Below are 26,008 nucleotides of genomic sequence, written 5' to 3'. Positions count from 1 at the left end.
TTACTTTTCATGATCTTTTTGTTTCTTCTATCTGATACATTGCTACATTTAAGATCCATGAAATTCTTTTACCTGGAACTTAAGAGGTGAAAATATTAAGAAGCTGTTTTATTTATGCTCAAGCTCTGTCTACAAGGTGTGTTATTTTTTTTTTTAGGTGTTTGCTGTATCTCCACTGTTTATCTTCTGGACTCCAATGGGTTCTAAGCAAAGATGGGTTATGAATAGGATTGTCATAAGTTACTACCTATTTACCATTGAAAAAGCCTTTGATAAAAATTAGATATTTTCAGGTCCTTTGCTTCTTATAGAAGATACCCTATCAAATGCAAATGCCACTGGTGTATATTCTATTCTTTTGAAGGAAGGTACAAAGGACAAGAAATCCATTCCCTTACCAGGACCTCCTTCTCTAGCCTCTACCTGGATCCCTGTCTTGGGGGGTGTCTCTTAATTGCCAGTGACTAATGTTTTTTGAATTAGACCTTTGAAAAATAAGTTTAGTTACTAGAGACTGAGAATATTGCTTTTCCAATATTTTGAAGATGATGGTTGGGGGAGAAATGGGGATTCACATTATTTTCCACTCAGTTTGTTATAAAAATGTTTTAGTTTCAGTGTTTTTAACACTCTAGTTCATGTGTCACAGATGAAGAGGTGTCTCCAGAGATGGGTCCAGGGATTTCCCAGAGGAGAGGGGGAACATAACACCGGACCAGTGGGGATCTTGGATTATGACAGAAAATAATTTCAGCACCAGCCAGACAAAAGCATAGACAGGTTTATTTAGGAAGTGGATACACATTCAAGGGAGAATGTGGGCCGGCTCAAGTGTGAGTAAGCCCTGTCTTGTGTTGGGGTCCAATATTTATAGAAGGGCTATATCAGGGGCCAGACTAGGGGTGGATCCAGGGTTGATCTGAGTGATTTTGCACCAGTTTTCCCTGCTTGTGTATTTCCCTAATTTTACAAGGGTGTGTGTCAAGGGCATAGGCCAGTGGTGTGTTGTTTAAGATTTACAGCTATGTTTTCTAGGTCCCAATGGCTGTGTGTATTTCCTTTAGGATTCAGTCTCTCTCTCTCTTTATCCTAAATCCCTATCTTATGTACTTCTAGATCAAAATCATATGTAGCACTAGTTAAACATGCAGATTATCAGATCTTTTTGGGAATGTGCTGAATCAGCATCTCTGGCCCTGAGGCCTAGGAATCTGCATTACCATATGATTCTGGTGTACCATTGAGTTGGAAGCCACACTATTTTAGGTAATTTTTATGTTTTAATAAGTGAGTATATTTTTTTGCAGATGTGTGATTTATCACAAGCAGTGAATGATAGGAACAGATGACCCCTATGGGGTCTCCAGCTGTTTTCAGATGTGTAAATCTTTTGAATGCCTGAGATTGCTGAATTGCTTTCCTGTAGGGCTTTTTCCCCCCCACCACCTCCTTTGTTTCAATGAGTAACATAACCCATTGTGTCAGGGGGAAAAAAAAATCTTAAGAAGGGATTTGACCTTAAGCTCATGCAAAAATCTTCCTTTCAAGGAATCCTTTTATGCTTAGTTTCCAAAATATTTGAGATAAATGTTAAAGATGCTCAAAGTTACTGTATAACAAACATTTGTGAAACACAGACACAACACTGTGGCTTAAATTAGAATGACAGGTAAGCTTATACATTCCTAAAGAAATCCATCTGAAGTAAAGGGAAACTGGGGCCCAGGTAGGATTCATCTTTGAGATGCTATCAAAGCTACTCACAACCAGGTTCTGGAAGGTTAAGGCTTGGGCCAGTCTTGCCAAGTATAAGGTAAGATTCAATGTTTAAAGAATCGATTGTACAAATCAAAGAAAAAAAAACAACACTACATTAGAGAATTGTTTTCTCACATCTTGTGCTCATCTAACTAAATGAAGAAATATTATTATTCTTTAGAAGTCCCCTTCCCCCAAGAAAAGAATAAAAAGTGAGTTTGTAAATATTGCCTTTAATGCTTGCATGTTAACAGAGCCCTCTTTTGGAGACAGTCTGATGATGGTGACATGTACTTTAATATATATTTCATAAAGCTTGTGTTCCAACTAGAAAAGAATTTTAATATGTTATTTGGTTACTTTACAGATTGATAGTGAAAGTCATATATATTGCATAGTGTATTGATAGTGAAAGTCATATATACTGAACTTCAGTAACAATGTACATTTTTCTAATCTACCACAAAATACATTCTATAGCCACCAGAACTGTTGTTTTGGTGGTTTCTATTTCCAGCATATGTTACTATGTTTTTGAAATGGAACATTTGCTGCAGGGGACAGAACATTTAGCATGAAGGATAGTAACTAATAACAAAATAAATTGTCTGCAAATAACGATGTAGGGTGCTTTGACATAATGTTTCTATTTTTCAGTATAGTAGTTCATCTCCCTGTCCTTTCTCCAGTTTGTATTTGATTTGGGGAGAGAGAGTCAGGGTTTGTTTATTTAGGAAGCAGATGCAAGAGTCTAAAAATGAACCACGTCCTAATCCTGCCCCCAGTGACTCTTATAACAACATGGTGGGGGAACATTTTGAAATGCTATCTGTTCTTAGGAGGAAATTTTCTGCCATGTGGGTATTTTATCCTATTAAGTATTTCTTAAATTAAATTAAAGTGCATAGATAGAGTATTTTAAGTTGGAAAATAGTTTCCTGAGTACTAAACTTTTGTCATTTTTTCCCCCAAATGCATACATATTTTAAATATCACATCTAATTTCTTCTGTTATTTTGTTTTTGAACTCAAAGGAAGTAAATCTCCTATTTTTATTCCGTCTTATGGGTTTTAAATGTTTAGATCATAAAATTATATAATCTCTTAAAAAAGCAAAAGACCATAGCCAAATTTAGAATTCACAACAAGGACTGTAAATAAAATAATTCTTAAAACAACAACAACAAAACCCCCAAAACTCTTAAGCCCCCAAGAATACAATCAAAATTGTGAAAAGACATCAAATTGAAGTAATTTAAATGACACAGTTTTATAGCTGTCTTAGCATGACCTTAAGAAAATATTTCCCAAAAGGAATTCTCCATTAAATAACTCTTTTAGACAGGGTCTTGAAGAGCAAACTCTGTTGAAGTGAATTGTTTTCTTTGATGCTGCCATTTTTTTCTACAAATTCCAGAGGACAGATACTTGGTTTTAACTTAAGATAATGAAAGTAATTTTCCTTTGGGAAATAGGTTTTCTGCCCAATTGTAAAGCCTGTCTGCAGGTGAGATTTAATTTAATCCTTTGAGTACTTAAGAAGCATTCTTGAGACAGTGGCCAAAAAAGTGACAAGATTAGCACTTTGTTTATTGACAAAGTGTAGACAAGAAAAGACTGTTATTCTGAGGTGTTTAATGATTTTATTGTCCAAGTGACTTTAATGGCATTTTTAAATTACTAAACAATATATTATTTAAAGAGTCAAAGATTTGATGCTATACTTAGTTTTAAAGTGAGCTGAAATTAAATTTTAGTGTGGGAATTAAATAGCAAAAAGCAAGCATGGAAGGCAGGTAGTATCTTGTCAAATAAATTTCGAGTTTAGAATAGAATTATGGAATAGAAATGAATGCCTAAATATTAAAAGAAAGTACATCAGTGAAAATCTTCAGAAGACCAGTTGTATCTTTTCAGAATCAGAATCACCTATGTATGGTTTTCATCAGAGTTTAACAATTTTGTGAAAAAATTTTAAATTTATTTTATTCTTTTTAACCCATGTTTTGGGTGTCTTTTGTATTCTAATGAGCAAAATAATTTTTTTTCCTGATTTTAGATACTATTTAAATAAAGAAGGCTATGAACATATGAAGTATATACAAGGTTGAAACTTGAGCCCAAATCTATGTATATATACCTATGACTTTCAGGTAAAATTAGTCATAAAAATTCTTAATCATTTCCTGTTCAATGTGTGTGAAAATGCATTTTTGCTGTATACACTGATTCCTTTGTGTGTACTTTTCTTTTTCTTTTATTGGGGTGGGGGACACAGAATATAACAATCAAGATTTTACATATTAAATTTAATTTGCATGGTAAATTAAATTCAGGTTTTTATGTGAAAAACAACAAAAGTGAGTCTTTTTTTCTATCACAATTTCTTGCAAAATACATTTACCTGATATATTAGAAGTTTTTCCTTTTTAGGAAGCTCTAGACCTCTTAGCCATCCTGCCATCCTGCCTTCCTCTCAGTAATGTTAGCCATGGTTGGGCAACCATGCAGATCTTGTTTATACCAATCATTTATTAATATTTTTACATTATGAATGTTTCTAAAGCTGCCTTGGGCTTTGCCATTTTATCATTGGACATTTTAAGGATGTTTTGCTTTAGAAAATTTGGGGATGTTTTACATTTGCTGCCTATTCATTTTATGTCTAAAGGAAAAATTACACAAAATTCCATACTATTTGGGAACATGCTGTCTTGGTTAAGGATTTGGATCACGTTTTAAAATTAGTTTTAAGAGAAAGGAAATCATATAAATGCTCTGGAATTCAGATAAGCACCAAACATGGGAAGCAGTTGCTTTTACTTTAGAGTACCTTATTGAGGTCAGGCTGCTGATGATAAAAGAGCATCACAGACCTTTAAATATTGATTATGTACTTTGGGGAACTGTTTTCTTTCTTGCTTTCCCTCGGAATTGAAATTTGGGCTTTGGTAGAGCTCATATAGTGCAGTATCTCAGATATTCCACAGGGTGTCATGATGTGGTTGGTTCTTCTCAAGAAAGCTGTCTGGTAGGAGGTAATTTGAGCCAAGGTTCATCTAGTGTTTTTAAAAAGACTGGCTCATTTTTGCCTTCAGTCAGAATATTTATTGAGGGCCTACTCTGTGCTAGCCCCATGATAGGAAATATAGATTTTAGTTGTATCATGCAGGGCATCTTTATTACTTTGTATTTGACATTTTTGCTCTTAGAACATTTACCAACACAGTGAGTTTGCTTGAGGTTCTTTGAATTTATTTGCTACATAGCTTCATGCCATTTGGGAGTGAATCTCAAATGGAGGATCAAGTTTTCTGAACTATTCAGTTCCCCAGCTAGACTCTGACTCCCTTTCCTCCATCATCTGTTAGGCATATCCCTATATGTGCTGGTGCAGGAAGGAGCTGAGATTGTGTCTTCTATAGGTAACTGGGGTAGCCATGGGGAGACTAAAGTAGAAGCTTGGGCCTTTTGAGTCAGTCTGAGTATGAATCCTTGCTTTGCAACCTAAGTTACTTCATTTTTTGTTTCTCATTTTTAAATCTATGGTGGGCTTTCTAAGAGAAAATGGAATAATCTTTTTTTTCCTCTAAAAAATGTATTTAATGATTTCCAGTTGTGGGATAAGATGGCACAAATTTATTTATGCTTACTTCTTCCCTCTAAATAGAATTAAATACTTGGAAATATCTCAAGAATCATAAAATGACTTGGAAAGGTAGGAAAGAAGGTGGATTGTCTAGGTGCCTCAGAACTTGAAGCTCCATGATAAGGTCCCTAGATTTTTTTTCCAATCCTGCATATATCCTCTGACTGTATAAGTTCTCTGAAACCCTGAATTTCCAAGAGGATGGATGGCCCAACAAGTGGGAAAGGGGAAGCCCATTTGGGACTTAGTTATGCCAGTCTGTCCACAAACGTATTGCCTGCAAAAACCCCAGCAAGCTAACCCATACCCATCTCATATCTACTGTAAATGGTATGATCAAGCTGCCCATGGTAGCTTTACCAGCAAAGCCGTGGCAGATGAATCACCCCTACTACCCAAACACCTGGTAGCAGAGAGCTTCTTTGTCTAACAATGATGTTAGTGACTCAGGAAGATCAGACAGATCCCATATGCTTCACCAAAACAGAGGACTACCTTATAAAATAGAAGATATAAGAAGGAAAAAGACCCCATAAGCTTTTCATGTATATCCCAATGGCCCAAGATGCAATAAAAAATCTCCTGTCATCCCAAGAAAAGCATACTAGGAAATCCATCATAGAAGAAAAATCATGATTTGAGAAGACAATCAATGCCAGCACTGAGATTAAATCAGTTACTGGAACTGACTGACAAAAAAACTTAAAGTAATTGTCATAAAATTGAAAAAATAGAAAACCTCACTGGAAGGACTTTCTAATAGAGTAGAAATGACAGAAGGTAGAATTAGTAGTCAAACTTGCTTAATCCAAACAACAGAGAAAATATATGGAAAATTAGATGAATACAGCTCATGGACTTGTGGAACAATAGCAAGAGATTTAATATTCATGTCATTAGAATCCAAGGAGAGAAGAAGAATGTAGAGCAGAAAAAGTATTGAGGAAGTAATGGATGAGAACTTGTCGAGTTTGGCAAAAGATATAAGCCTACAGATTCAAAGAAATAAGTGAAACTTATATAGGCTAAACCCAAAGGAATCCATACCAAGTCATATTATAATTAAACCTCTGAAAACTAAGATTAGTCTTCAAGCAGCTAGAGAGAAATGACTCACTGCTTACAGGGGAACACCATTTCAAACAACAGCAGATTTCTCATCTGAAACTAAAAAGATCAGAAGGATTTAACCCAATAATTTTCAAGAGCATAACAACAAAAATGTCAGCCACAAATTCTGTATCTGGTGAAACTGTACTTCAGGAATAAAGGGGAAATAAAGAAAGAAATCTCAGATAAGGGAAAACTACAGGTATTTGTCACTATTATATATATATATATATATATATACATACATACATACACACACACACACACACACACACGGAAGCTTTCTAAGCAGAATGGAAATGATAATGATAATAGAAGGATTGGAATTCACAAAGGAAAAAAACAGTGGGATGGAAACAAATGAGAGTAAATGTAATATACTGTTGTATTAATCAGCTTCTCACTGCTGCAACAAATATGTGACATAAATCCATTCACAGAAAGTAAAGTTTTACTTTGGTTCACAATTTTGGAAGTTTTAGCCCATGACCTATTGGTCCTGTTGCTTTGGGCCTGTGGTAGCATATCAGGGCAGAAACATGTGGCCTAGACAAGCCATTCACTTTACCGTGGGAAATTGGAAGAGAAGAGAACAGGGTCCCACAATCCCTTTTGAGGACATACACCCAGTGACTTAAAGCTTCCTACTAGGTCCCAGCTCCTAAAGGCTTCGTCACCTCCCAGTAGCACTATGGGCTGGGGAACAAGCCTTTAATATGGGGCTCTTTGGGGGATGTTTAAGATCCAAATTATAGCAATTGTATGTAAACTACATAGAAAAGGAACTATCCTTTTTATGAGTTTCTTAGATTGTATTTGGTGGTTGAAGTAAAAGCTATAACCACATCTGTGTCCTTTTCTGTGAAAGAGCTTTTTAGTTAGTGCAATCCCATTTGTGTATTTTTGTTTGTTTTTGCCGTCAATGCATTTTGGGTTTGTACACCCCCCCCCAAAAAAAAAAGAATCATCACCCAGAGCAAGTACACAAAGTTTTTTCCTGTAATTTCTTCTAGTATTTTCACAGTTGCCAGTTTTACCTTTAAGTCTGTGATCGATTTTGAGTTGATTTAAAAAAATATATAAATTTTTTATTCTAATTTGTTATATATGACAACAGAATGCATTCCAGTTAATATTACACATATAGAGCACAATTTTTCATATCTGGTCGTATACAAAGTATATTCACACCAATTCATGTCTTCATACATGTACTTAGGGTAATGATGTCCATCTCACTCCACCCTCTTTTCTACCCACATGCCCCCTCCCTTCCCCTATCTGGAGTTTGTCTAATCTCCCCTCCCAACCCCACCATGAATCAGCATCCTTGTATCAGAGAAAACATTTGGCATTTAGTTTTTTGGTATTGGCTAACGTCACTTAGCATTATATGCTCCAACTCCATCCATTTATCTGAAAATGCTATGATTTTATTCTCTTTTATTGCTGAGTAATGTTCTATTTGTATATATTTGTATATATTCCACATTTTCTTTATGCATTCATCTACTGAAGGGCATCTAGGTTGGTTCCAGAGTTTAGCTATTGTAAATTATGCTGCAATAAACATTGATGTGGCTGTGTCCCTGTAGTATGATGTTTTTAAGTCCTTTGGGTATAGATTGAAGAGTAGGCTAACTGAGTCAAATGGTAGTTCTATTCCAAGTTTACCAAGGAATCTTCATACTGGTTTCCACATTGTCTGCACCATTTTGCAGTCCCAGCAGCAATGTAGGAGTGTGCCTTTTCCCCCACATCCTCTCCAACAAATATTGTTGTTTGTGTTCTTAGTAGCTGCCATTCTGACTGGAGTGAGATGAGATCTTAGAATGGTTTTGATTTGCATTTCTCTAGTGGCTGGAGATATTGAACATTTTTCACATATTTGTTGATTGATTGTTTTTCACCTTGCAAGAAGTGTCTATTCAGTTCCGTGGCTCATTTATTGATTGGGTTATTAATTTTTTTTGGTTTTAGCTTTTTGAGTTCTTTATATACCTTAGAGATTAGTGCTATATCTGATGTGCAAGTGGTAAAAATTTGCTCCTAAGCTGTAGGTTCTCTATTCACCATACTGATTGTTTATTTTGCTGAAAATAAGCTTTTTAGTCTGAATCCATTCCATTTATTAAGTCTTGATTTTAATTCTTACGCTATAAGAATCTTATTAAGGAAGTCAGGGTCTAATCCAACATGATGGAGATTTGGGCCTACTTTTTCTTCTATTAGGTGAAGGGTTTCTGATTTAATTCCTAGGTTCTTGATCCACTTTGAGTTGAGTTTTGTGCATGGTGAGAGATAGGGGTTTAATTTCATTTTGTTGCATATGGATTTCCAGTTTTCCCAGCACCACTTGTTGAAGAGGCAATCTTTTCTCCAGTGTATGTTTTTGGTGCCTTTGTCTAATATAAGATAACTATAATTATGTGGGTTAGTCTCTGTGTCTTCTATTCTGTACCATCAGTCAGTCTGTTTTGGTGCCAATACCATGCTATTTTTGTTACTATTGCTCTGTAGTATAGTTTAAGGTGTGATATAGTGATGCCACCTAGTTCACTCTTCCTGCTAAGGATTGCTTTAGCAATTCTGGATCTCTTATTTTTCCAGATGAATTTCATGACTGCTTTTTATATTTCTATGAGGAATATCATTGAGATTTTGATTGGAATTACATTAAATCTGTATAATGCTTTTGGTAGTTTGGTCATTTTGACAATATTAATTCTGCCTATCCAAGAGCAAGGTAGATCATTCCATCTTCTAAGGTCTTCTTTAACTTCTTTCTTTACTGTTCTATAGTTTCCATCAGAGGTCTTTCACCTCTTTTGTTAGGTTGATTCCCAATTATTTTATTCTTTTTGAGGCTATTGTAAATGGGGTAGTTTACCTTGTTTCCTTTTCAGAAGATTTGTCACTGGTATACAGAAATGGCTTTGATTTATGAGTGTTGATCTTGTATCCTGCTACTTTGCTGAATTCATTTAATAGTTCTAGAAGTTTTCTTGTGGAATTTTTTGGTCTTCTAGGTATAGAATCATATCATCAGCAAATAATGCTCATTTGAGTTCTTCTTTTCCTATCTGTATCCCTTTAATTTCTTTCATCTGTCTAATTGCTCTGGTTAGAGTTTCAAAAACTATGTTAAGTAGAAGTGGTGAAAGAGGGCATCCCTGTCATGTTCCAGTTTTTAGAGGGAATGCTTTCAATTTTTCTCCATTCACAATGATGTTGGCCTGGGGCTTAGAATAGATAGCTTTTACAATGTTGAGATATGTTCCTTTTATCCCTAGTTTTTCTAGTATTTTAAACATGAAGGGATGCTGTATTTTGTTGAATGCCTTTTTGGCATCTATTGAGATGATCATATAGTTCTTTAATTATATTGATGTGATGAATTACATTTATTGATTTCTGTATGTTGAACTAGCCTTGCATCCCTGGGATGAACCCCACTTGATCGTGGTGCACTATCTTTTTGATATGTTTTTGATTTGATTTTCCTGAATGTTATTGGGAATTTTTGCATCTGTGTTCATTAGAAATAGTCATCTGAAGTTTTCTTTCTTTGATCTCTCTTAGCCTGGTTTTGGAATCTGGGTGATATTGGCCTCACAGAATGAGTTTGGAAGTGATGCTTTTTTTCCTATTTCCTGAAGTAAATTGCAGAGTATTGGTATTATTTCTTCTTTAAAGGTCTTGTAGAACTTGGCTGTGTATCCGTCTGGTCCTGGGCTTTTTTTGGTTGGCAGCCTTCTGATGGCCTCTTCTATTTCATCACTTGAGATTGATCTGTTTAAATTGTGTATATCATCCTGATTCAATTTGGGCAAATCATTTGACTCTAGAAATTTGTCAATGCCTTCGATATTTTCTATTTTATTGGAATACAAGTTTTCAAAATAATTTCTAACTATCTTCTGTATTTCTGTAGTGTCTGTTGTGATATTTCCTTTTTCATCACATATATTCGTAATTTGAGTTTTCTCTCTCCTTCTATTTATTAGCATGGCTGTGAGTTTGTAAATGTTATTTATTTTTTTCAAAGAAACAACTTTTTGTCAATTTTTTCAATTGTTTCTTTTGTTTCAATTTCATTGATTTTAGCTCTGATTTTAATTATTTCCTGTCTTCTACTCCTTTTGGTTTTGATTTGTTCTTCTCTTTCTAGGGCTTTTTAATGCAATGTTAAGTTATTTATTTGTTAACTACTTCTTTTAAGGAATGAACTCCATGCAATGAACTTTCCTTTTAGTACTGCCTTCATACTGTCCCAGAGATTTCAATATGTTGTTTCTGTGTTCTCATTCACCTCTATGAATTTTTTTAAATTTCATTCTTGATGTCATTCAATAGCATACTATTTAGTCTCCAGGTTTTTGAGTAGCTTTTATTTTTTATTTTATCATTGATTTATAATGTCACTCCATTATGATCTGAAAGAATTCAGGGTAGTATCACTACTTTTTTACATTTGCTAAGAGTTGCTTTGTGGTATAATATATACTGTGATTTAAACTAGGATCCATGTGCTGCTGAGAAGAAAGTGTATTCATTCATTGATGAATGAAATAGTCTATATACATCAGTTAAGTCTAAGTTATTGATTGTATTGTTGAATTATTTGTTCAGCTTTTGTTTGGATGAACTATCCAGTAGTGAAAGACATGTGTTAAAGTCACCCAGAATTATTGTGTTGTGGTCTCTTTGACTCTTGAACTTGAAAAGAGTTTATTTGATGAACATGGATGCTCCATTGTTTGGGGCATATCAACTTATTATTGTTGTTAATGGTTCCCTTAAGTGGTATGAAATATCCTTCTTTATCCCTTTTGATTAACTTTGGCTTGAAATCTACTTGCTTCCGCAGACCATTGAAAGTGGTATGATTTTTACCAACCTTTCACCTTCAGTATGTGGATGTCTTTTCCTATGAGATGAGGCAGCATATTGTTGGGTCTATTTTTAAATCCAATCTGCCAGTCTGTGTCTTTTCATTGGTGAGTTTAGGCTATTAACATTCAGGGTTATTATTGATTCATGTTTTGTATTCCCAGCCATTTTAGTCTATTTTTGGTATTTAACTTGACTTGGTTTCTTCTTTGATTAGTTTTTCCTTTAGTGTAATACCTCCTTTTGCTGGTTTTTATTGTTTTTTAATTCCTCTTCATGGAATATTTTGCAGGCTTTTGAGTTATAAATTCTTTTAACTTTTGCTTATTGTGGACGTTTTTTAGTTCATCAAATCTAAAGCTTAATTTTGCTGGATATAAGATTCTTGGTGTTGTATCCATTTTCTTTCAGAGCTTGATATATGTTATCCCAGGATCTTCTAACTTTCAGCGTCTGGGTTGAAAAATCTACACATAATCTAATTGATTTTCCCCTATATGTAATCTGGTTTCTTTCTCTTGTGACTTTTCATATTCTCTCCTTATTCTTTATGTTAGGCATTTCCATTATTATGTGCCTTGGTGTGGATCTGTTGTGATTTTGTACATTTGGCATCCTGGAGGCTTCTTGAATTTGGATTTCCAATTCATTCTTCATATTTGGAAAATTTTCTAATATTATTTCATTAAATAGGTTGCTCATTTCTTTTGTTTGGTTTTCTATGCCTTCCTCTATCCCAATAAGTCTTAAATTTGGTCTTTTTATGCTATCTCATATTTCTTGAATGTTCTACTCATGGTTTCTTACCATTTTCACTATGTGGTCTACATTCTTTTCAAGATTATATATTTTGTCTTCATTTTCTGAGGTCTTCTCTTCCAAATGGTCTAATCTTTTGGTGATACTTTCAATTGAACTTTTAATTTGGTTTATGGTTTCCTCCATTTTAAGGATGTCTTTTTTTATTTTTAAAGAACCTCTATCTCCCTATTGAAGGTAATCTTTTGCTTTCTATATTTGTTTACGTAGCTCTTTGTCAAAATGATATTTTGCTGCCTGTATTTGTTCTCTTATATCATCCTTTAACTCACAGAACATTTTAATTATGTATATCCTAAACTCCTTCTCTGTCATTTCTTCTGCTGTGCTGGCCATGGATTCTATTAATGTGGTATCTTGAATTGTTTGGAGGTACTTTCTTCCCTTGTCTTTTCATATTGTTTGTGTGTCTTCCCTTCTAGCACTGTGGATCAGAGGTATTACTTCTGATCGTTTTTACCCTATAGGCTTATAATGCCCCTGTAGGGTTCCAATATACCTCTCCCTTGAGGTGAAGGACAATGTTAATGAATCCTGATATAACCAATATACATCCCCAAAACAAATGTTTGCTAGTAAGATGTTTACAGTTTGGTCACCATGTAGAGAAATGGTGAATTAATTATTAGCTACAATATACTCAGTAGGTTTGTAAAAGGGTTTACAGTTTCTAATGGTAGATAAAGAACTGGGGGTGAGGAGTAGGATGATATAGACTAAGGAGTTGGGAGGTGAAGATATAGAGTTATTATTATCTTAGGAAGTGTGAAAGAGAAATCTAAAGCGGAAGATTAGTAGTAGGAGAAAAGAGAGGGAGTAATTTTGGAGTAGTCAAGTAAGTGGGAAGACAGTAGAGTACATAAAACAAACACACATAAATATTAAGAAATTGGTGGGGAAAAAGAGAAAAAAAAGGAATATACGACACAACTGTAATATTACTATTCAGAAGTCCCAGTCCTCAAAATCCTAATTCATGCAAAGTACTTGGTTTCACATATGTTGGGGATGTGAGGGTGGAAGAATAGAGAGGGAGAGGGAAAAAAAAATCTTGAAGGAAGAAACAGGGATTGTTTTGGTTGGAGATCAGTATCTTTCCTGTTTCCCTTCTCATCATCTCATCTCATAGTCTGTTGGTAGCTGGTATCTCCGCCCTCAGGATGGTGAAGGTAATCAGGGTGTCACTGTGCTGGGCTAGCAGCTACTGGGGAGAGTGGGTAGTTAGAAACTGGATACCTGGCCAGCCGGAGTTCCAAATTGAGAGTTCCCCCCCACTGAAGATGGTGATGAAGGTGACCCAAGATGGTGGCGCCTGCTTTCAGTGATGGGGTGTTAGGTCGAGTGGGGGGGAGCCAAGTGATGGCGTTGGATGATGAGTTCAGAGACGAGCTTTGTGTCTTTCAGTGTGTGGCTGTTGACTGACTTCAGAGCCTTTGTTAAGTTCTCAGATGCAGGCAGGCTAACTGCACATAGGGGACTATCTCTGCTGCTGCAGAGTCCCAAGATAGCAGCCTCCAGGGGAGCCCCACATTGGTAGATGGGGGTCCACACGGGATTGGTGGCTGGGGTTCTTATTTGTAGGAAGCTGCTGGGTGTTCTGCAGGGAGCAGCATCTATGATTTCTGCTTGGGTGTGTGACCGAAAATTCTGCTCAGGTGCCAATGCCGATTGTTCTGCTTGGGTACCCAGTAGTCCTGTGTGGGTGAATAGTTGGGAGACCTACTCTGATGCTGAGGCCTGGAGCCCTGGACAGCACGGTGGCTGTGATTCCTGTGTGAGAGTGAGAATAGCACTCCTAGAGAAGCAGTATTCTCACTATTTGAGTCCCAGGTCACAAGGTGACACAGAAAGCTGCCTTCCTTTGGCCCTCCATCTTGGATCCTCCTTTGAGTTGATTTTTTTATGTGGTGTGAGGTAAGGGTCCAATTTCATTCTTCATGTGGATATTCAGTTTTCTCACTTTTTTTGGTAGTTGGGATTGAACCCCCAGGAGTGTTTTATTACTGAGGCACAGCTCCATCCCTTTGTATTTTTGATTTTGAGACAGGGTCTCACTAAGTTGCTTAGGGCCTCACTGAATTGCTGAGGCTGGTCTCAAACTTGCAATCCTGCTGCCTTGGCTTCTGGGTCGCAGGGGTTACAGATATGCACCACCATGCCCCACTCAATATTACTTATTGAAGAGACTGTTCTTCCTCCATTGTGTGCTCTTGGCAATTTTTCAAAAATTAGTTGACTATAAATACATGATTTTTTTTCTCTTTCTGTTCCATTGACCTGTATGTCTGTTTTATACTAGTATCATACTATGTTGATTATTATAGCTTTGTAGTATATTTTGAAACCAGGTAATGTGGATGCCTCCAACTTTTTTTTTGCTCAAGATTATTTTGGCTACTCAGAATTTTTTGTGGTCCCATTTGTTTTTAGAATCCTTTCTTTTTCTATCTCTGTGAAAAATGCTACTGGAATTTTCATAGGGTTCCATTGGATCTGGAGAAGCTTTGGGAAGCATATACATTTTAATAGAAATATTTTTCCAGTCTATGAACATAGGATATCTTTCCATTTATTTTCATCTTCTTCAATTTATTTCACCACTGTTTTATAGTTTTTTGTGTATAAATCTTTCACCTTCTTGTTTTAATTTATTCCTTAGCATTTTACTATTTTTGTCTACATATAGGATCATATCATCTGAAAACAGTGATAATTTGACTACTTCTTTTCCTATTTTTATCCCTTTTGTTTCCTTCTCTTGCCTAATTGCTTTGGCTAGAATTTCTAGGACTCTATTAAAAAGTAGTGGTGAGAGTGAACATCTTTGTCTTTTCACAGATTTTAAAAGAAATGCTTTCAGATTTTCCCCATTTACTATAAGGTTGGCTTTGGGTTTTTCATATATATGTTGTTGAATTCTGCTTGCTTGTATTTCATTGGAGGTTTTTGCATCTATGTTCATCAGGGATATTGACCTGTAATTTTCTATCCTTGTCTGGTTTTAGTAATGCTGGCTTTGTAAAATGAGAGTGGAAGTGTTCTATCTTAATATGTTTGTGTTGCTATAACAAAATATCTGAGACATCATAGTTTGAATAGAATTTATTTCTCAAATTTTTGAAGGTTGGAAATCTGAGATCAAGTTACTGGTATTTGATGAAGACTGCTCTCTGCTTTCAAGATGGTGCTTTAAATGCTCATCCTTTGGAGAGAAGAGAGCACTGTATCTTCACATGGCAAAAGATGGAAGGGTATAGAACCACACTTCCTCCATCAAACTCTTTTATAAGGTATTAATTCATTCATGAGGGCAAAACCCTTATGACCTAACATCTCCTGACATTAATGCACTGGGGACTAAGCTTCCAACATATGAATTTTGAAAGGCTTGTTCAGACTATACCATGTTCCCATGTCTTCCATTTTCTGGAAGAGTATGAGAGGATTGACATTAGTTCTTTAAATGTTTGATAGGTTTCATTGTGAAGCAAACAGTTTCTAGATTTTTCAATCATTGGGATATTTTTCAGTACTTGTTTCAGCTGTTTACTTTTTATTTGTTCACTGTGAATTCTTAGTTCTTTATGTTTCATTATTGGTAAATTGTATGTTTCTAGGAATTTATCCATTTTTTTGATTCTCACATTTTTTGACATAAATATTCCTAGTAATCTCTTATTAACCTATAGATTTTGTTATGTCAGTTGTCACATCTCATCTTTCATAATTTTGTTTATTTGAGTCTTTTCACATATTTTTATTAGTCCAGCTAAAGGTCTGTCAATTTTGTTTATCTTTTCAAAAAGTCAACTGTCAATTTCATTGATATAGTTTTTATTTTTAAAATTTTGTTTGTTTCTGCTCTGCTTGTTATTATTACCTTCTTTCTGCTAATGTATGGCTTAGTTTTTTTCTTTTTCTGTCTACTTGTAGTTTAAAGTCACATTGTTTATTATTTTTTTAAAAAAAATATATTGGTGTTTATCACTTTAAAATTCCCTCTAAGAACTACCTTTTCTTCAGCCCATAAGTTTTCATGTTATACTTCCATTTTGTCTCAATTTTTAAAAATTTTTTCATATCTTCCTTGATCTATTGATTATTTAGGAGTGTGTTATTTATTTCCACATATTTGTAAATTTCCCCAATTTCCTACTATTGTTATTTTCTAATTTTATATCACTGCTTGTAAAAGACACTTGATACAGTTTCCACCTTAAAAATTTTGAGACTTGTTTTGTGGATCTACATATGATCTATACTGAAAAATATTTTGTGTACACTTATAAAGCATGTATATTCTGCTCCTTTGGAATGGAACATTTTTTAAACGTCTGTGAAGTCCATTTGGTTTGTATTGTTATACAATTCCGTTATTTCATTGTTTTTCTGCCTGAATGACTTATCTGTTGTTGAAAATAGAATGATGAATTCCCTTAGTGTTATTTTATTTCAGTCAATTTCTCCCTTCAGTTTTGTTTGTATTATTTGCCTAATATATTTAGGTGTTCCAATGCTGAGAGAGAGGATCTCTCTTGATTTGTTGAGCCCTTTATCATTATTTAGTGATTTTCTTTGTCTCTAATGTCAGCTTTTGACTTACTGTCTACTTTTACCTGATGTCAGTTTAGCCACCCCTCTTTTGTGTGGTTATCATTTTCATGGAATATTTTTTCCATACCTTCATTTTCATCCTATGTATGTCATATAAAATAAATCTTTTGTGGTCATTACATAGTTGAATTTTGGTTTTTGGTCCATTCAGCCAATCTTGGGTTTGATTGGAGTATTTTATCCATTTACATTTAAAGTAATTACTTATAGTTAAGGACTTAATACTGACATTTAATTAATTGTTTTCTAGAACCTATATTTCTTTTTGTCCAGGTATCTTCCTTTGTTCCTTTGTGGTGTATGTGTGTGTGTGTGTGTGTGTGTGTGTGTGTGTGTGTGTATACCCTTTTAAAAGTGCAAGTGATCAAACACAGATCCTTTCAGATGTTAGGCAAGCCCTCTACTACTGAACTATGCCTGCAGCCCAAATGATATGTTTTAATTCTTCCATTTTTTGTAGTATCAACTCTAGATGTTTCTTCTTGTGATCACCATGGGACTTGACTAAAAAGCGTTATAGGTATAATAGCCAATAACAACCTAACTTTGACTACACACAGAAACTCTATACTTTTACTTCTCTTCCTCCTATATTTTACATTAATGTCACAATTTATGTCTTTTATATATTGTGTGTTATTAATAATTTTTTTGTAGACATAGTTTTTTAAATTTTTTTCTTTTAATTTTTATATTAAAGTGAAAAACAATTTATGTACCACCATTAAAGAATGTAGTATTCTGAATTTGACAATATTTTTTTTCTTTACAGTGAGTTTTACATTTTATATATTTTCATAATTTTAGTTAACAAAAAAATCATTTCAACTTGCAGACCTCCCTTTAGCATCTCTCATTAAGGCAAATCTAGTGGTGATGATCTCTAATATCACTTTATTTCTTTCTCATATTTGAAGGATAGCTTTTCCAGATACAGTATTCTTGGTTAGACTTTTTGTTTTCTTTCAGCACTTTTAATATAATTGTTTCATTTTTCTCTTGGCCTGCAAGGTTTCTGCTAACAAGTCCACTGATAGTATTAATGAAATATTCTTATATATGATGAGTTGCTTTTCTCTTGCTACTCCCAACATTTTCCCTTTGTCTTTTAATTCTGAGGATTTGATTTTATTATGCTTCAGTGTAGATTTCTTTATATTTACTCTATTGGGAATTCTTTGGGATTCATGGATCCTAGAGGTTTACTTTCCTCTCCAGATTTGGAAAGTTTCCTGTCATTTCTTTGAATAATCTTCTGCCTCTTTTTCTCTTTCTGCTTCTTCTGGAACTTTCCTTGATTGTGTCCTGAAAGTCTAAGAGGCATTTTTCTCCCAACTTTTTCCTTCATTTTTCTCTTGGTACTTCTGTGAGAATAATTTCTTTGAGTCACTGATTTATCTTAGACTGTATTAAGTTTGCTGTTAAATCTCTCTGGGATTTTACAATTTAGTCATTGTGTTCTACAGCTCCTGAATGTGTTTATTTTATTTTTCATAATTTCTATCTAATTGTTGAACTTCCATTTTTTTTCACATATATGATTTTCCTGGTTTCTTCTAGTTTTCTCTCTGTGTTTTCTTGCATCTTGCTGAGGTTTTTCAAGATTATTATTTTGAATTCTTTGCCAGGGAATTTGTAGATTCTGTGTCTACAGGAATGGGCCTGGAAACTCCCCAGGGTCCAGCCTGGTGCCAGGGGTGGGTCTGTTGCTGGGGTCTATGTCCCCTTCACCACACAAGGGGTATCTTTCTCCCCATACTTCACTACCTGAGTTTCTGGAAAGACTGCAAGTTTTTTTTTTTTTTTTTAATTTTTATTGTTAAAATGGCTGCATCAGAAATGCCATGTTAAAATGTCACATATCACATTAGAATTATTTCCTCAGTTTTGGAAACATTTCTCTTACAGAATCTTCTTAAGGTATCTAAAAGAACTTCCAGCATGGGTATAGAAAGCAAAAATCTGGGATGACCTCTGGGGTGCCTCTGGTGCCTTTGTTTAGGTTACATTTTATGCAAAACAGAATTTGCAGATATAACTAAGGTGATTACTCACATGACCTTGAGCTAATCAAAAGGGACTTTATCTGGGTAGGCCTAGCCTAAGCCCGTGATCACTGTAAATCTAGGTCTAGAGGTCAGAGACAGGGAAGTCATAAAAGGAGGGAGATTTGACATCCAAGAAGTGCTTTGTTGCTGATTTTAAAGATAGAGAGGGCTATTTGATAAGGACCTGAGAGCAGCCTCTAGAAGCTGAGAGCAACCTCTGGCTAGAGACAGCTCCTGAGTAGAGACAAACCTGAGTTTGAAAGAGGACTCCAAATTCTAGATTAGAACTCAGCCCCTCTGATTCTTTGATAATACCTTTGTGAAACCCTAAGCAGAAAAACCAAGTATGCCATATTCAGACTTCTGATGTACAGACTGTGAGATAATAAGTCTATACTATTTTAAGCTTCTGTGATTGTGTTGGTTTGCTAGGCAACAATAGAAAATAAATGCAGTGGATTGATTTTAATCTTTGTCTTTAAATCTGTGGTTTAGTGGACCCTCTACTAGCAACAACTGACTTGGAATTCTTTGCCAGGGAATTTGTAGATCCTGTGTCTACAGGAGTAGACCTGGAGCCTGGAGCTTAACTCCCCAGGGTCCAACCTGGTGCCAGGGGTGGGTCTGTTGCTGGGGTCTATGTCCCCTTCACCCACACAAGGGTGGGTTTTTTTCACTCAGTGAATATCCTTGGCCTTCTGCAAACAGTATTTCTGAAGGCCTGTAAGATTAGGAGACCTATGAATTCATGTTTCCTCAGCAATGTTTCCTTTTTTAAATTTCTAAGCTGTCTTGGAGCAACATGTGATCCTACTGTGTATATATGTTCAGTCTGTGCCTCTGTCCACATACAATACATGAGTTTGACACACCAAAACTTGCTGTGTGCTGCTCATGGTGACAAGCTGACAAGTATTTCTTGAATCTTTGGGTGATGAATAAACACTCCTGATTTCTGAAGTTTTCACAGATTGGTAACAAAGAGTTGAATGGACCAAACTGGGGAAGTGACTGACTCAAACCTTAGCCTTATGGCTTATCCAAACTTGAGAGAAAGAGAAAGAGGGCGAGAAAGAAAATTTGAGAACTTGTACAATAATTCTGTAAAAGATACAAAATTTTTCGTTCTGCCATCTCCTAAAATTTAAATTTTAAGAATTTAGTTACACAAAACTGGAGGATCACTATTTCCTAAAAAGTGGGGAGGAGAGGGTAGTGCCCCAAACACTTAATCACCTTCTTCTAGGCTAACTCTTAAAGCCTTCACCAGCTCTGGACACCACCATGCAGAGGACCAAGTTTCTGACACAATAATAACCTCTGAGGAATGAACCATTCCCAAACCACAGCACTTGGACAGTTTGGTTTTGATTAGGGAAGTAGGGATTTGTGTTAATTTGTGTTTATTTCAGGGGGTGGGGTGAGGTACTAGAGATTGAACCCGGGGTGCTTTATCACTGAGGCACATCCTCAGCCCTTTTAATTTTTTATTTTAAAACAGGATCTCACTAAGTTGCTTAGGGCCTAGTTAAGTTGCTGGGGCTGGCTTTCACCTTGTGATCCTCCTGCCTCAGCCTCCCAGGTTACTGGGATTACAGGCACCCAGTATGTTGTTTTATTATTTATTATTTACTCATCTGTTTAATATTTATTTTTATGTATGAATATAAACTAAAAATAATTCATAGTCATACCTGCCAAATAACCCTGGTTGGCACTTAAAACCCCATAAGGTTATAAAAATCAAGCAGAAAACTACAGAAATGTGAAAAAATGAAACCCAGAATCTCCCCCCTACCTCCTACCTCTTACCTCTTAGAGCCTTCCCTCAAAGGTTAAAATTTCTTGAGATCCCTCCTACATAGGTATCTATTTACAGATTTATATATATTTATGCAATTAACTCTGTACTATTCTACACCTTGTTTAGATTTTCTCTTAAGAATCATTCTTGATCTTTGTGTAGCATTTCTTGAAGACTCTTAGTCTTGCCTGAAGTATTATTGGCTATTTTACTGGCATTTTAGATTTGAGATAAATAGATAAATGCCCCCCCCCCCCCGTCCCACATGTCTCTCAGACCCCACTGCAATTCCAGTGGGATCCCAGCATCTGTAGTCTTTCTGGTTATATGGAAGGCCCATAGCAGTACCATAAGCTTATAGTCTCCTTTGGCCTTTATTTTCAGTACCCACAGTCCCCTTTAAATCAGTGCCTGCCACTGCTCCAGGGTTAATGAACAGAGGGTAAATCTCCCTTCCCCTGCTCAGGGCACTGTGTCTCAGAATGGGAATGGCAGGCCTGGTCGGTTTGCTCACAAGCCCCATGTCTTTGCACACATATGCATACAAAAATGTACCCACAGGTGTGGGTATCCTCAAGGTAATAATGTATACTCTTTCTACAAGTCAGTCCCTCTCAGCTCGTGACTTTTTCCATGTAACTACTATCATTCAAACACATGAATATTCGCATTCTCACACATATATTTGCTTACTGTGTTGTGTAAAAAGCACATGAACACTTGTCTGGAAAGGAGGAAGAAGCCTTTGCCTGAAGATGCTACTGCTTTTTGAGTTCTTGTGTCTTTGGTGGAAAGGCAGTGAATTCTCAGAGTGGTGACTGGATGGGAGGGAACACTTTGTGTTTCCATGAAGGACAGAGTTATTTATATGAACCTATAAGCTGGGTTTCCAAGAGGTCTGTCTCAAGACAGAAGGAGCGCTGGGGTTGTAGCTCAATGGTAGAGCACTTGCCTAGCATGTGTGAGGCAATGGATTCAAACCTCAGCACTGCATTAAAAAATAAATAAAATAAAGGTATTCTGTCCATCTAAAATGAAAAATAAATTTAAAAATAAGAAGGAAAAGGAAGGAAGGAAAAGTGGAAGGGAGAAAGTGAAGGATGTTGGAAGAGGGGAAGTAAAGAATAGCATCCCTTCTTTGTTAGCCTATGTCCATTGTAACTATTGAAAAATTTAATCAAGCCCGTTATCTGTAGATCAATGGTCAGCAAAGTAATTATCTTGCTTTTAGAGTTATTTTGATGCTCAGACCTGTGGATACTCATTATTAATGCTACTAACTGCATTATTTGTGTTGCCATTCTGGATTCATGCTTAAAGAATCAAGTAATAAAAAAAAAAAAAAAAAACTTTGCTTGAGTCATACATTGTGAAACATGCATTTGGAATGATTCCCTGAGAAAGCTGGGTGCAGAATACAAATATTTTGAATGGACTTATCTTAGAGTTGTACTGCTTTTTTTCCTTGTCATTTTAAAACCCTTAATACGAATAAATTGTTTGTATAGTGAGGCTTTTTTAAAAATCCTTAGATAAGAAATACATGGTTTGAAAGCAGAGAATAAAAACATGAATGATAATGGACGCAATGCCCAGGAGAAGGTCTTTGCTGCTGCTGCCGGGCAGGCGTTATAATCGGCTATTCGGTGTGTTTATTTCAGGCTGCAGATACTAGATAAAAGTGGCTGGTTGGTTGCCAGCATAGGACTTAGTTGCCAAATGGAGTGTTTAGCACTTGTTACATATGACTTATATCACAAGTTCTTCCCATTAACAGTCTGCTGGTGATAACCTACTTGGCTTTTCATGTGGTTACTTTGAAACAGCCACTTGACAACATTTGGTATATCACAAAGTTTAATACTGAATAAAGGAGTTAGTCAATGACTACATGGGCTCAGCCATATACTGATATGGTACTTGGTGCAGAATTGGCACCCAGTCAATGTCTGTTCAATGAATGAAATAATCCTGTGTAAACATTTTTCTAGTTTACTGAACCAAAGTTAGGTCTATGGACTGAAAATATAAATGTCCAGAAAAGGGAAAGAAATATAGTGCTTACATGTCCTGTAGGCTTGCATTTGTATGGGAAGAAGACTTTCTGCTCATCTGTATTGTCATTGAATACAAAGTTGAATTAAATGAAATAATTGAAGTTCTCCTCGGAATGTCCTTGAGTCTGAGTCAAAATGTACCTTTGTGATATTAAAAATGTCCATAATCTCAGGTCTATTTTTAAAAAGTAGATTCACTTCAGGAATGTTGGCCCTTGATATGTAATAAAATATACATTAAATATGATGATCTTTATTTTTAGATTGAAAACTTGCAAGAACAACTTAGGGATAAAGACAAGCAACTGACCAATCTGAAAGACAGAGTGAAGTCCTTGCAGACAGATTCCAGTAACACAGATACTGCGCTGGCGACACTAGAGGAAGCTCTGTCAGAGAAGGTGAGTTTGGACTCAAAAATGGGGACATCGGGATTGAGAGAAGCAGGGTTCGGAGATGAGCCAAGTGTATTAAAATTTGCCTGCTTTTCCTCATTTGCTAATAATATCTTTGGTCTCATCTGGGCCTCACACTGCCTTACCAGACCTCTTCAGTAGGCTTTGTGCTCAAGACTCACCTGCAGCCAGGGAAATCTTTTTGAAATGCAAATCTGATCACATCACCCTTGTCCCCTGAAAATCCTTCACTAGCTTGTCATTGCTATTAGAATGATAAAGACTAGACTCCTTATGCTGGCACAGTGCACCCCTCCATCTGAGCTCTTTTCTGACCAACACCTCTCCTGGCTGTTCCCTTCCTTCTTCCTTTATCCCTCCCTTCCTCCCTCTGACCTTTCTTCCTTCATTTCCAGCCTCATCCCCATCCCCTATCTCTCTTCCCTGGTTTTCTGTGCTCTAGCTCTGCTGGGTTTCTAGATTTTGAAGTATATCATGTTCCCTTCTCCCTTAGGCTCTTGGGACTTATTCTCACCCAGCCTAGAATGTGGTTTAGTGTCTGCAGATGTAGTTCTTCACTGGAGAGGTCAGCTTCTTGAGAAGTTGTGTTGTATAGTAGTCAAGAGTTTGGAATCAGACTGTCTGAGTTCAAATCCTCATTCTCACACTTAGTCCTTTGGAAAAATTAATTAACTTCTCATTTCCTCATGGGAAATATTATTTTATTAATTAGTTTCTTAGGGATACCTCCTGAGGACCTCTATTATGTTCTCCTGAATACCATGAGCTTCTCAGAGCTCTTGTCACAATCTCAGTTGTTCATGCATCTGTGTTTTTTTTTTTGTGGTTTTTTAAAAATTTTTGTAGTTATAGATGGACAGCATGCCTTTATTTTATTTGTTTATTTTTATGTGGTGTTGAGGATTGAACCCAGTGCCTCACATGTGCTAAGCAAACGCTGTGCCACTGAGCTACAGCTCTGGCCCTCATGCATCTGTTTTTATTTGATTAATCCATCTTCTCTGCTGGAGTCCAAACCTAGGCAACATTGTGTGTGTGTGTGTGTGTGTGTGTGTGTGTGAGAGAGAGAGAGAGAGAGAGAGAGAGAGAGAGAGAGAAAGAGAAAGTGCCATCCCCATGGCCTTGCACAGTATTTTTATGGAGCTGCTCTGTGGATATTGGCTATTGTGGTCACTGGGATGTCACAGAGATGAGAATGGGCAAAATCTTGACTCTTACAGACTTTAGATTCTACTGGGGTTGAGGGGAAAATAAACGATAAACAAGTAAGAGATATATGTAGGATTTCAGAAGGTCATAATGTCTATCAACAAAAATAAAGTGGGAATGGGTACAGGGACTGTTGTGGTGGAGTGGCCAGCTGGGGCCAGGAATGTGACATTTAAAAAGGAAAGGGCTGAAGGAAGTGACTGGTGAGTCACAAGCCCTTCTGAGGTAGGTGTACTAGGTGAAGGGAGGAGCAATACAAAGGGTGGGGAGAAGCTCATCTCCCAGGATCTCATGAGAAAAGATTTTGAAAATTGCCTTTTACTCTTTGGAGCTGGGAGGCCACTCCGAGGCGTTCCTCTGAATACATTTATAAGGATTATTTTGAATAAGTAAAAATAAAGAAATGAAAGAATAAAATGAATGAATTAATGAAGAATGAAACAAACAACAAATAAATGAAATCCATTAAGTAAATAGGTTATTCTGATGTTTACTGACTTTTAAAATGATTTTTAGCCCATTTTAGTTTGGCTGAATTAGTTCATTTATTCTCTGAGCACCAATTATAGTTGAATTTCTGTTTTATATCTTCACCCCCAACACTCCCAATGTGTCCAAGAGCCAGTGGCCAAAAATAGTTCAGGTAAAGTTCTTTAGGAATTCTGAGCCTCAGCTTTATATTGGGGCACTCAGACATGCAATGTGTTGAGGAAGTCTTTAGGCCAATGTTTATTCACATTATTTTCAAATTCAGCTTGAAACAAAAGAGATCTCTTTTTTTTCTTTGTTAATATTCTTTTCTTTTGTTCTTTTTAGGTATAAATGACAGTAGAGTGTATTTCAGCATATTACATATACATGGAGTATAACATTGTAAATTCAGATCCCATTCTTGTGGTTGTACATGATGTGGAGTTTCAGTGGTCATGTGTTCATATGTGAACATAGGAAAATTATGTCTGATTCATACTACTATCTTTCCTAATCCTGTCTTCCCATCCCTTCCCTTCATTTCCCTTTGTCTAATCCACTGAACTTCTGTTCTTCTCTCTTCCCTTTGTTGTGGGTTGGCATCTACATGTCAGAGAGAACATTCAACCTTTGGTTTTTTGGGATAGGCTTATTTCATTTAGAACGATAGTTTCTAGATCCATCCATTTATTGGCAAATGTCATAAAGCCATTCTTCTTTATGGCTAAGTAATATTCCTTTATGTATATAAACCATATTTTCTTTATCCGTTCATCTGTTGATGGGCATCTGGGTTGTTTCCATAGCTTTGCTATTATGAATTAAGCTGCTATAAACATTGATATGGCTGTGTAGTTGTAGAAATCTTAACTTTTAAAATGTGCAAGTAGATCCATTTGTGGTTTTTTTCGCCTTGATGCTCTCATCATTTTTGATTCTGCAGTACTTTGCAGTACTTGCCCACAGGCTTTCTTTTGGGTGTCTTACCACGGTTATAGCATTGCCTACTATGTTCCCTGTTATGAGAGGATATAAACTCTGGGGTAATGAGGTCAGATAGAAGGAAACCTAGGAGCCAGTGTCACATTTGCCACTAAGTAACTAGTAGACCCTGGCAAGTAATTCTTCTTTACAGAACCTCAAACTTCCCATTTGTTGAA

At 36.0% G+C, this 26,008-nt stretch overlaps 1 protein-coding gene across 1 annotated transcript in view; it reads left to right on the top strand.

The window, feature by feature from the left end:
- The window catches only part of Erc2 (ELKS/RAB6-interacting/CAST family member 2), a 678,261-nt gene that overhangs the window by 369,570 nt on the left and 282,683 nt on the right, over positions 1-26,008 (top strand). Inside the window, exon 8 of the mRNA XM_071614554.1 lies at positions 23,016-23,153. Within this exon, the coding sequence (XP_071470655.1) occupies positions 23,016-23,153 (138 nt within the window). The remainder of the gene's footprint in view (positions 1-23,015; positions 23,154-26,008) is intronic.

This window comes from Marmota flaviventris, chromosome 1 (genome assembly GCF_047511675.1).
Source record: "Marmota flaviventris isolate mMarFla1 chromosome 1, mMarFla1.hap1, whole genome shotgun sequence".
Classification (NCBI taxonomy): domain Eukaryota; kingdom Metazoa; phylum Chordata; class Mammalia; order Rodentia; family Sciuridae; genus Marmota; species Marmota flaviventris.
This window is presented reverse-complemented; position numbering and strand designations above follow the sequence as displayed.